Below are 12,737 nucleotides of genomic sequence, written 5' to 3'. Positions count from 1 at the left end.
TAAAGTTTATAAGATGGGAATTATTTTGCTGATAAATAGATCCTTTAAACTGAGTATCTTTTTCTGATATTTTACTATATATTGATTATTGAGCTGCTTTTATATCCTACTGCAATTAAGATCACTATTGGATATTTATTATATAGAAAAAATAGCCATCTAATAAAAAAGTACAACTGAAATATCATAAAACACATTAACATACATCAAGAGCCAATTTTGAATTATACAAAATCTACACAAAAAGCTGAGTTTATCTAAATGTGATCACGGACCTACAGTATTGTAGTCAGTGTTCCCAAAGGTCAGCAGTGCTTCTAGTTTCATTCCCTCTTTAATTCCTGGATGTGAAGGAGTATGAATTGATTTTCTTGGGATGATTTTGTATATTGCACCTAGATAGTTTTGTGGAGCAAAATTAGCTGACTGGAAGCCAGTACAAGGTACAAGACACGCTTCAACAACTAATGTCAGTTAACCCATGGCTTGTTGCATTCTGGATCAATGGTAGCTTCTGCGTGGTGTTTAAAGCCATCTCCACATAGAGTTCATCACTATTATCCTAACAGGGTGATAACAAAGCCATGAATTGCTACATCATGTTGCATTTGGTGTTAGGTCATAACTTGTGCATCAGCCAAAGCTCGACAAAGGCTGTCCTGGCCACAGATTCCACTTGCTGCTCTGAACAATATGTTCTGTTCTCACCAGACTTTAACATTTCCAAGTACTCGAATAAGACATTAACAGCATATCTAATCCAGGGCTCAAAGGATAATACCAGAGTAGAATAAAATGGGTTCAAATATGCTATCTGACAATTCTGACACTATATGCTAGACTACGATTATTTATTTATTTATTTATTTATATTTATTTACTAGCTGAATTTAGATTTCAGAGAAATCTATCAGCTTTCTATCATGGCTATCTAAATGTGCTTTATATTCTGCTTCCAAAATTTACTTCCTACTTCTTGTATGTATAAAGATGAGTGTACATTTTTAAATTAAATTTCAATCTTGCCTTTTGATTAATATCACTTAAAATAACTTTAAAATATTAAGTTACAACTAATCATACAAAAACATTATTCTGAGTTACCGTATATACTCGAGTATAAGCCGACCCGAATATAAGCCGAGGTACCTAATTTTACCACAAAAAACTGGGAAAAACTATTGACTCGAGTATAAGCCTAGGGTGGGAAATGAGGCAGCTACTGGTCAATGTAAAAAATAAAGATAGAGCCAAGTAAAATAACATGAATATTTATTTGAACGAAAAACAATAAAAGTGCAAAAGGGGGTCCCCAAAAAGAATATGGTATCAAAAATACAGTATCTTTAAAAGTAACAGCAACCAAGCTAACGAGAGCTAAAATCCCTCAAAACTGGAGTTCTCCTCCTCCTCATCTGTTTGTCCAAACAGAGCTTCAGCTACTTCAGCTTCTGTGATGTTATCCGCATATACGTTGTCGTCATCACTGAGTTCACAGTCGTCATCATCACTGCTGTCACTCTCATACAATGCGCTGTCTTCACTGCCATCCATAGCATTACTAATGCCACATTTCTTGAAGGCACGTTGCACCATGTCCTCTGGAATATCTTCCCATGCATCACGAACCCACTGTGCTATTAGTTCTATGTCTGGCTTTCTCAGATTTCCAACTTTTGTCAGACGAGCTTGACCAGATGTCATCCATTCATGCCACATCCTTCGCACACGGTCCTTGAAAGGTTTATTTAAACTGACATCTAGGGGCTGCAATACAGATGTAAGCCCACCTGGAATAACGGCCAAAGTGACTTGAGATGACTTTGCCAATTTTTTTGTCATCAGATGTGTGGGCTCTGAACATATCCCAAACTAACAGTGATCTTCTAGTCCAGTCCCCACTCCTCAAGCAAGAGATCCTATACTGTTTCAGACAAAGGATTGTCCAGTCTGTTCTTTAAAAACCCTCCAGGAATGAAGTGTCCAATAAGGTTCAAATTGCAAGTAGTCCTCAATTTAAGACTGCAATTGAGCCCAAAACGTTGTTTTGTTATTTTTCCCTAACCGTGTATGTATCCCCCTGCCCCCCATTTTACGTCAGGCTGCCATCAAAGCGAAGCACGGCTGAATATTATTATTATTATTATTATTATTATTATCATTATCATTATCATCATTATTATTATTATTATTATTATCATTATCATTATCATCATCATTATTATTATCATTATTATCATTATCATCATCATCATTGTTATTATTATTATCATTATCATTATTATCATTATCATCATCATCATTATTATTATTATCATCATCATCATCATTATTATTATTATTATTATTATTATTATTATACCGCCCTTCTCCCGAAGGACTCAGTGCGGTGAAGTAAGATTCAACAGCGGCAGGGAGGAGCTGGCTCTGTGTTTGTGTGTGTGTAGTATGCGCGCGTTGGCCGCCCTGTTTCCTGGTGCTCTGCTCCCTGACCCCAGTGGCAGTCCTTACTCTCTCTCTCCCTCTTTCTTTCCTTCTCGTTCCCCAGTTCAGAGCTCGGACTGCTCTTATTTTCACTCCCCCTTTTCTTTTCTTTTCCTTCCTTACACCAGCCGCCCACCTATGCCAAGGTCTCCCTGGCTTTTTCGCTCTCTGTAAGCAGCGGCTTCTCGGCAGCGTCGCCCCGCCTCAATTGGTTTGGAGAAGGAAAGCTAATTTGCTGATCTGCGCGAGGGTCGGTTTCTTTTGCCTCCTTCTTCTTCCCCACTGGGGGGAGTGAAACGCAAAGTATAGTTAGCCTGAAAAAAAACTGAACCGTGTGACTGGCGGGAGAGAAGGACGGCGCCGGGAGGGGCGGGGGGAGAAATCGTTTGTTCTTGCCGTATTTCTCCGCTTTCCAAGAGGCTTTTTCTTTTTCACCTCTTTCTCCCCACCTCCCCAATTTCCATAGGGGGAAAAAAAAAAACCTGGGGAAAACTTGGCAAAAAATAAAATAAAATAAAAAGTACTGAGTGCAAAAGATTTTTTTTTATACTGTAGTTGGAGTTTTCCACGTTTCTTTTCACATTCGAGGCGAGAGGAGGGCGAGTAAGAGGAGGCGAGGTGACAACGCCCCCTCCGCCCCCCCCGGGGGAAAGGGGAGGAGGGGGGAGGGGGGGGCGAAAATGCCGACCCCCCCCCCCCCCCCCCCCCCCCCCCCCCCCCCCCCCCCCCCCCCGCCATCAAAAAGCGGCGGAAGAAAACGCCGGAGGCCAGCCGCCGCCCCAAAACGAGCCGGCCGAGCTGGCAAAGCATGCCGGCAGCATTTGGGCTCGTCCTGCCGGCACTTCACGGCGGGCTTCCCCCCCCCCCCCACCCCCACTGCCGCCGCACTCAATTTCGGCTGGAGAGGAGGCGAGGTGACAACGCCCCTCCGCCTCCGAGGGCAAGAGGAGGACGAGTGAGAGGGGCGAAATGTCGAACGCCCCTCCGCCCCGCCCCTCCGCCGACCACCGCCACCGCCGCCATCAAAAAGCGGCGGAAGAAAACGCCGGAGGCCAGCCGCCGCCCCAAAACGAGCCGGCCGAGCTGGCAAAGCATGCCGGCAGCATTTGGGCTCGTCCTGCCGGCCCAGCTGCAAGGGTAGACTCGAGTATAAGCCGAGGGGGCGCTTTTCAGCACAAAAAACGTGCTGAAAAACTCGGCTTATACTCGAGTATATACGGTACTTACCTAGAAACTAAGAGCAAATTAAATATTTGTATAGAACTCCGGATTGTTTGGCTTTTAATGGCTGAATATAGAGGTTTAATGAATACAATCATGAGTACAAAAGTATATATGGCTGTTCCTTTCAGCAGCACTTAAATGATTCAACATATTAAATATATATAAATACTTCCATCCTCAGTTTCCTAGTGTTAAGTGAATTACAATTAATTCCCTATTGAAAATGCTCTAAATGTTTTCAAAAATATTTCGTAAAAATATTTCAGTGTTTATAGAGTTAGTGATAGAATATTATAAATTTGATGGTTCTCTCCTTAAGGCATCTATATATAGGAAACAACTAGAGCAAATTATCACTTCAAATAATGAATGTTGATAAACAACTTGGTTATAACATGTTTTATTAATATACAAGGACATGATCATTTTCAACATCTTCAGCCAAATTATGGTGCAGATGAAATGCCCACTTTTTTTCTTTAATTGCTTCTGAACCAATAAGCTTTCACTGTAAAGTTTAAATACTTGTTTTGATCAAGTAATAAGATTTCCTGTAAGTACCCTGATACAGGGCTCTTTCAAAATTGGTTGATTTTATAAAACAACTATGGTATTTCATATTGATTTCTTAATTAACCCATAGGGAAATTAAAACAAAAAGAGTCCAGGTTTTTATGATGTAATTGTAGTTTCTTCTACTTCAGGCAGGACATCCCAAACAGGTTTCTGAATATGATCAGGAAGTTTCTCTAATTTGGTCTAAAAACAATGGGAAATATATAGTTACATGCTTATGTTGGAATAGTTCATAGGTTCTCTAGTTAAATTCTGTAGGTATTTTTTAAAAACCCAACACAATGTGTGAAGAAGGCAGCAAAAGACATCTGTTTTAGTAGCTATCTGATTAATATTAAAACTTAGGAATTCAAATTCAACATATTTTATATTACATAAACAAGGAGAATGTTTTGTTTCCAAATCTGAAGCAAATCATCCTGTTCTAGAAATTGATACAGATACTCCTCAATTTACAACCATAATTTGGACTGGAATTTCTATCAGAAATTATGATTGTAAGTCAAGTCAGATCCCATTTTACAATGTTTGTTAAGGGAATCCAGCTTCCTCAATGGACATTTTCCCCAAAAATTGGGGGGGGGGAAGGGTTGCGATCATGTGACCACAGGATGCTGCAACAGATTGTAAATGCAAGTCAGTTATCAGGCACTTGAATTTGTGATTGCATGACGGCAGGGGTGGTATGACAATTGTAAGTGCAAGTATAGATCACTAGTCACTTTTTACAAAATCACTGTAATTTTGAACCATCAATGGTCATAAGTAGAAGACTACTTGTATGCACTGCCCCCCTCCCTGCAGCTCCTAGCCTAATATAGTTTATCAATCTCCCAATCTTCGCACCATCTTCCTACCCCTTCCACCCCGCTTGCTTCTGCTGTTGTCTCAGTGTGGCATTCTCCTATAGAGACACACAGCTGCTCTTCCATCCCCTGCCTCTCCTCAGCTGCTGACAATCTTGTATTCCTCCCATACCCCATCATTTTTGCCCGAATCAAGACAGCTGTTTTACTGTGTGCATGGTGCTTCCAACAAAAAAGCAAGCAATTCTGTGCATGAAGAAAAACACCCAGAACAGGAATTTTTTTGGTTTGAGTCCAGGCCACGTTAAAATAGCTGCTCCATGCAGAGAAGAATTTGTGTATGAAACATTTTGCACACCTCTATAAACAGAACAAAATTAGCAATACCTTTTTGACTTCCATGGCAACCCCTTCCGGTAGATTTCGCTGAATGTATTCCAAGTAAACATTGGCTGTGCTACCAGTTAAATTCTTTAACTGAAATAGAAAGCACTCTTATACTTTTTGGGTAACAATAATCTGGGGGGGAAATCTGCATATACAGGTAGCATTAGGTAGCAATTGTAAATAGTGTCTGACTTAATAAGAGATTTCTCCTAGCTAAATACTCAACCTGTATTTTCTTTATGTTTATTTAAATCCAGAAAATCAAAATATAAGCCTAGATATGGCTATAACTACCTATCAAAAGTTAACAAATATCTAACTTGTTGAGAGAAGGTATGCACTTTTTTCCAAAACACTGTTTTCTGTGCGTTCTATGTACCTATTATTTTTTAGTTGAACATGCAGCTGTTTACTTACCTCTATATACTGATAATGTGTTCTCATTTCATATTGAACTCTGTGCTTCTTATAAATGTGTACTGATTTCAGAAGTGTTAATCTTTCTATCTTTTTAGGAGGCTTTTCTCTAAAAAATAATAACATTTTAATCATGTAGACATAATCTATTTCTGAAATTACAGCCAACAATATAAATAACTGCAATTATTTAGAAAGTTGGAAAAAAAAAACCTAAGCTGAGCCTTCATCTGGAGGGGATGTGTGCTTTCCTGATCAGGCTATGTACCAGTTAAATTACATAATTTGGGATCTAGATTATCTAATGTTTTAAAGTACAGATCTTGGAAGTAGGCAACAGACAATGCATATACAAATGAAAAGATAAAACTTTAAATACAGGTAGTCCGTAATTTATGGCCGCATCTGAGCCCAGAATTTTGGTCTTAAATCATTGCGGTCCAAAGTCAAGTTACCTCATGACTAGATTTGATGATACAATCATTTTTATAGAATAGGATAGAATAGAATAGAATTTTTTATTGGCCAAGTGTGATTGGACACACAAGGAATTTGTCTTGGTGCATATGCTCTCAGTGTACATAAAAGAAAAGATACGTTCATCAAGGTACAACATTTACAACACAATTGATGGTCAATATATCAATATAAATCATAAGGATTGCCAGCAACAAGTTATAGTCATACAGTCATAAGTGGAAAGAGATTGGTGATGGGAACTATGAAACGATTAATAGTAGTGCAGATTCAGTAAATAGTCTGACAGTGTTGATGGAATTATTTGTTTAGCAGAGTGATGGCCTTTGGGCAAAAACTGTTCTTGTTTCTAGTTGTTCTGGTGTGCAGTGCTCTATAGCGTCGTTTTGAGGGTAGGAGTTGAAACAGTTTATGTCCAGGATGCGAGGGGTCTGTAAATATTTTCACGGCCCTCTTCTTGATTCGTGCTTTTTTTTAATTTATTTTTTTTATTTTTTGATTTTTTGATTTTTGATGGTTTTAAGCAGGTCACCATAACTGTTAAGTGAATCACATGGTTATTAAACAAGCCACCTTATCCTAAGTCTGAATCCAGCTTAACCAACAGGCGGAAAACAACAAAAAAAGTCACAAAATGAGATTGTGTGATTGTGGGACCCCGCAACTGATCGTAAATGTGAACACAATTGCTGGGGATTGAGGATTACCTGTTATGTCAAGATATGTCAAGATATCTGGGCTGGCAAGCATCAATTTTATTATATATAAAATTCTATTTAATTCAATTGTGATAGAATAGAAGGTGACTTTGCTTAAATTTTACTTTGAAACAATTATTCAAACAGCTTATATAACATCAAGACTTTTATTTGAGCTCATAAGCCTGCAAACAAAAGTTCACATAGCTTAATTAGTCCTAAGACTCTAATACTCACTTTTTCCTAAGACTGAAGATGAATTTAAATTGGCTCTACAACAACATTGGTTGCTCTGGTCAATGACCTCTGTAGGGACTAAATGGGGGGACTGCCTCTCACTTTTAGGCCTCTCAACAGAGTTTAATATAATCAATCATTATATCTTTCTTACTGATGGAAGGAACTAGGAGTTGAATGCACTGTTCTGTGGTGATTCTACTCCTGTTTAAGCAAGTGGTTTCTATCATGGGTTAGAATTCAGATTCCTGGGAACAGTAATGTAGAATACCTCAGGACATGGAACTTTCCCCATATATTTTAAAACATCTACATGAAATTGCCATGGTTTGAGTTGAAATGTCATCAACGTATAAATGACACTAATTGCCATGGTTTGAATTGAAATGTCATTAACATATAAATGACACTAATTATGCCCACAGTCTGGGGTTCAATCCTGATGAGCTCAAGGTTGACTCAGCCTTCCATTCTTCCAAGGTTGATAAAATGAGGACCCAGAATGTTGGGGGACAATATACTGACATTGTAAACCACTCAGAGAGTGCTGTCAAACACTATGAAGCAGTATACAGGTAGCCCTCAACTTATGACAATTGAGCCCCAATTTATGTTGCTAAGTGAATTTTGCCCCACTTTATGACATTTTTTGCCACATTTGTTAAATGATTCACCGTAGTTGTTAAATTAGTAACATGGTTGTTAAGCGAATCTGGTTTTCCCATTGACTTAGCTTGTCAGAAGGTTGCAAAAGGTGATCACATGACCCCGGGACATTGCAACCATCATATATGTGAGTCAGTTGTCAAGCATCTGAATGTAAATCACATGACCATGGAGATGCTGCAATGATCGTGTGAAAAATACTCATAACTCACTTTTTTCAGTCACTTTGAATGGTCACTGAGTGAACATTTGTAAGGCAAGGACTACCTGTGTAAGTCTAAGTGCTATTACATTCCTACTCTAGGCTAAGCTGGAGGTAATATAAAAACCCTAAATTGGTACCTGAAAGATCTGAATAGGAAGAAAATAAGCTGAGACAAAATCCCACCAACTCAAATTTGCTAGTTGTCCATAAACATCTAGATAACACAATAACACTGGCTCAGCAGTTGCACCTGATGGAGCCACATTCATCCCAAAGGAGTTGGCTCATGACTTGGGGGTTCCCCTGGACTTTCAGCTCCTGCCTATATAGCAGGTGATAAATGTAGTCAAAGCAGATTTCACTGAGCTCCAACTCTACTTAGACCAAGATATCCTAGTAACAATTACCTATGCCCTGATCATCATTTGGTTGGATTACTGTAGTAAGTTCTGTTTGGCTACCCTTGGGATGACACAGATGCTATAACTAGTACAAAAGGCAGCTATTAAAACAAACACATCAAACTTCAAAACCCCCTATTTTGAAGCCACTTTCCTTGCAAATTTCATGAAACATGGGTAGATAGCTGACCTTGTCAGTGGCTCTCTCATTTTATCAAATAGCTTTCCCCCAGAAATACACATAGCCCTGAATTTAAAGGGAATTCAGAAGCAGACCAATCTTGTTCCAATCTATGTTTCACTTTATGTTTACTTTATTTTTATAGGCATCTATGATGCTTATTATTGATTCTTTTAAAAAAACAATTCTGGTTACTGCTTTGACCTTCTATCTGTCTACAGACTATAAGGAATGAAGCGGGATATGAATATGAAATAAAAAGTAACTCATAGGAGCAGTTTGCCCCAAGCTGATTCTGGAATCAATTACATTGACAGGTTGCAGGTTGTCTTTCACTGGACATGCTAGAAAATCATGTTCTTTAATTTGGGAATCTCCAACTGGCCTAAATCGGGAATCCCAACCTTTCGGACCTCAGAGACCACTAACTTCATAATTTTAAATTCCGTGGACCACTAAGATGATCTGCCTAATGATCGGCTGGGTGGGTGTGGCTAGGTGGTCATGTGACTGGGTGGGTGTGGCCAACTTGATGTCACTCACGTCGAGGGGCACCTTGCCGGTTTCTCCTCGCCCCTCCCCTGCCAGCCGCTCCTCGCCTCCCCACCCGGGCTCCTTAGGGCCCCAACAGGAAGCAGATGTTGGAGCTAAGCAGCCACTATGAGAAAGAGTTGGCAAAACAGCTCAGTTCAAATTGGATCTAACCGAGAAGGAGGCTCAGCAGAAGCACCTCACTGAGGACTATGAGCATAGGCTTTCCAAGCAGAGGGAAGACCTGTGGGAGTGCAAGGCCAAGTACAGGTGCCTGGAGGCTCAGCGGGCTGAGATGGTCAGCCAGTTCCAGGCCATGATGCAGTCCTACTGGAACAACGCCCTCCAGCTCTTCGCCACCACTGGCGCTTCCCTCCAGCCTTCGCCCAAAGCCCCGCACCAGGAGGCTGAAGCAGACCCCAAGTTGGAATTTATGCCCCTCTCCGACCCACACAAAAAGATCCTGAAGGGGGAGACTCTCTGCAGCAACACAAATGTTCGTTGCATGTATCCGTCCCAGGGACCGTAGTTTGAGGACCCCTGATTTAGTGCAATATTAAAAATGGAAATAATTTTTCTGCAGACCACCAAAATTTTCTCATGGACCACCGGTGGTCCACGGACCACCAGTTGGTGACCGCTGATCTAAATGGTCCATTACAATTGTGTTCTTCCAGTTTGATTTTTGTTCTTTGGGCAATTAGTGAAACTATTAAAATTTGGGAGTACGTAATACAGTGAATTAGTCTATTTGGGAATAAAACTCTAGAAAGACTAAGTATAAAGATTAATAGTACTTACATTTTCTCAATGGAGAGACCAAGTTCTTTTGCAGCTAGCACCATGAAATATTCGTAACTGTCCAACACAGCTCTATCATGCCCCTTAACTAAAATAGCCAGTCTTTTATATAATATATCTGGCTCATCAGAAACAGATACCTAGTTTGGAAGCAAAGAGAAATAATTTAGCATCAGCATTCTAAAGGTGTCACCCTGAATACAGTTATTATGGTTTAAGTATAAATTATTAAGTAATTGTTATTCTCCCACTTTTTTCAGTTCATACAAATATAATTCAGATCATTGTTTAACTTTTTTCTTCCAAACCTTTTCTTAGTTGCTGAAAAAGTATATACTGAAAATCATCACACATACCAACGGATTATTTGCGAGCTGTTGAGTATTATTATTGGCCCTTGAAGACTGAATCCACATCAAGTGATTATTTCTGAAAAGTAAAAGGGGAATCAGTTCGGAACTGTCATTGGTCATAAAAACTGAAGTCACAGCTTTGATATAGCATTAACTTGAATGTGGCAAACTTACTTAAGAAAGTTATGTTGCTTTAATGGAACTCTGCCTGCTACGAAAAAATTTTCTGGCCCCTAAAAAAATAAAAAAATATATAGTTAATATTATATTAAATGTACTTTGTCATTGGTAGTTTTCCAGAATTTGATCTCAAATTACAGATTTTTTAAAAAGGGAAAAGGGAAACAAGATTAGATTGTTGATATTAAAGCCAATACATATCTACAAACTGTCTCTTCATTTGATTATAGAATCTTTATATTTTGTTCATGGTCAACACTGCTTCAACAAGAATTTAACTGAGATGGGTGGTGTAAAAAATCTGATGAATAGATGAATAACTAAACAAGTCTGAAGTCTTGCATCTTGAAATCCAATGGGCCTCTCACCATCCATTCAGACCAAAAGATTTGCTTTTTCAGGAATACATGATTTGTCATCCATGTGTGCTTAGTGCTTTCTACAGTAACAGAATTTTCCACTGGGAGGTGAAACATTGTTATTACTTCACACACAGCAACTGTGTTTATAGTTCTACTCATCTAGAAGTCAGTCTTTAAGTAGTCATTTATAGAAGTGATCTCTTGATATGTGGTGTGTTATTACCTAGCTTTGAAAAGCATAAGCATACATTTTCAATAAACAAATCTTTTTTTTTACAAAAGTCAGGCTAAAGTCAATAAACAGATCTTTTTAAAAAAAGTCGCCCAGGACCGATGAAAGCCACATTGAACTTGCTGGTAAAAAGATAAATAGAGCGGTAATTATGCATGTGTGCATATTTTATAAAAACATATAGCTATGCTCAGTTTGATTTTGTTAAATTGGATTGCAAAATTGTCTAAAAGGAATCTATGGACCGCTGAAAGAATAGTCCCTTGATTCCTTTAAACTATTTTGCACTCCAATCCAGTTCAATGCAAATAAATATAAACCATGCTTAAAATCAATCTGAAGGTTGGCAAGTTCAAAATTCTGCAGTAATTGCCAACAATTACTGTCAACAATTGAAGATTCAAATCCATGAGCCCGTTTCATTATTACTGACAGATTTATAGGAGTTCAAGGTGATGCATATTGCACCTCTTCCCCCACTTTTTCCCACAACCACCACCCTGAGTGTGAACAGGGGTGAAAGTGGGAGACAAGCCCAAGTCACCCAGTCAACTTCCTTGTCTGAGAGTAAATTAAATCTTGGATGTATCTCTGAAGCTAATCTAGCAGTGTAACTCATTCTGTTACAAGTCACCATGTTGACTTATAACAGCAGCATACAAGGTTTCCCTTTGCTAATGGCCTTTAGAACCAATCTAAGTTCGATTAGGCTACATTTGCCCCATAAACAGCACTAAAGAGGTATTATTTAAAGCTATTTAAGTTCCAGCGCATTACAATTGCTTGTTTGAAATTTAAACACTTTATTTGGCGTCCTCTGCTTTTTGTGAAGAAGCAGAGGTAACATACCCGACCACTCTTTCCCAGCCGGGTGCCGGTTCAGGTGCACCGAACTACAACTAACCTTCCCAGCCGGTCGATTAAGATTAATATAAACCGTGTAGCCGGCAAAGGCTGGTATATAAATTGGCTCCCATCGCCGGAAACGCCAAAATTACCTGCCATAGCCGGCTTAAAAGGGTCAACGCCGCTCGCGCCGCCATCTTGCCCGCCGCTTCCACAACTTCCTCTTGCCAAAGATACCATGGAGTTTCCCTACTCAGACAGCCTGAGCGGCGTTTTGCGCTAGGCTAGAGCGTCGGTTTCGGACCACAGGAAGCCGGCTTCCAAAAGTGAAAGTAGGGGGCGGTAAGTCCTCCTGGTCGGCCAGAAAGGTTTTTTTTTCTAAGCCGTTTTACGCGATCATCCCTTTCAAGAAAAAAGACGGTGTAAAAAAGACGATCCATTGACGCAAAGAGCCCCAATTACTGTACTTTTTAAAGCGCGTGGTGTGTGTGTGTGTGACGGGGCTATTCTTAATTTATTTTCTATTTTTTTGCAAATGCTTCCAGGAGAAATAAACCTGCACTGCAGGGACTGTCTCAACACAAACCTGCCTGGAATGGGGCGAGGCTTGAGAGACGCACCACACGGTGACCAGGTTGAGCGACTGCCGCCTATAGACAGCGGGGCAGCGCTA

At 39.6% G+C, this 12,737-nt stretch overlaps 1 protein-coding gene across 1 annotated transcript; it reads right to left on the bottom strand.

Moving 5' to 3' along the window:
• Positions 1-4,075: 4,075 nt before the first annotated feature.
• MRPS10 (mitochondrial ribosomal protein S10) lies at positions 4,076-12,340 on the bottom strand. The gene is made up of 7 exons (XM_058165290.1): positions 12,217-12,340; positions 10,619-10,677; positions 10,448-10,520; positions 10,092-10,231; positions 5,895-6,003; positions 5,478-5,567; positions 4,076-4,467 (listed from the first exon to the last, which is right to left on the bottom strand). The coding sequence occupies exons 1-7, from the start codon at positions 12,259-12,261 to the stop codon at positions 4,381-4,383; spliced, it is 603 nt and encodes a 200-aa protein (XP_058021273.1). The 5' UTR covers positions 12,262-12,340; the 3' UTR covers positions 4,076-4,380.
• Between the last annotated feature and the right edge of the window lie 397 nt (positions 12,341-12,737).

Source organism: Ahaetulla prasina, chromosome 1 (assembly GCF_028640845.1).
Source record: "Ahaetulla prasina isolate Xishuangbanna chromosome 1, ASM2864084v1, whole genome shotgun sequence".
NCBI classification, from domain to species: domain Eukaryota; kingdom Metazoa; phylum Chordata; class Lepidosauria; order Squamata; family Colubridae; genus Ahaetulla; species Ahaetulla prasina.
The sequence above is the reverse complement of the archived record's forward strand: the minus strand, read 5'-3'. Positions and strand labels throughout refer to the sequence as shown.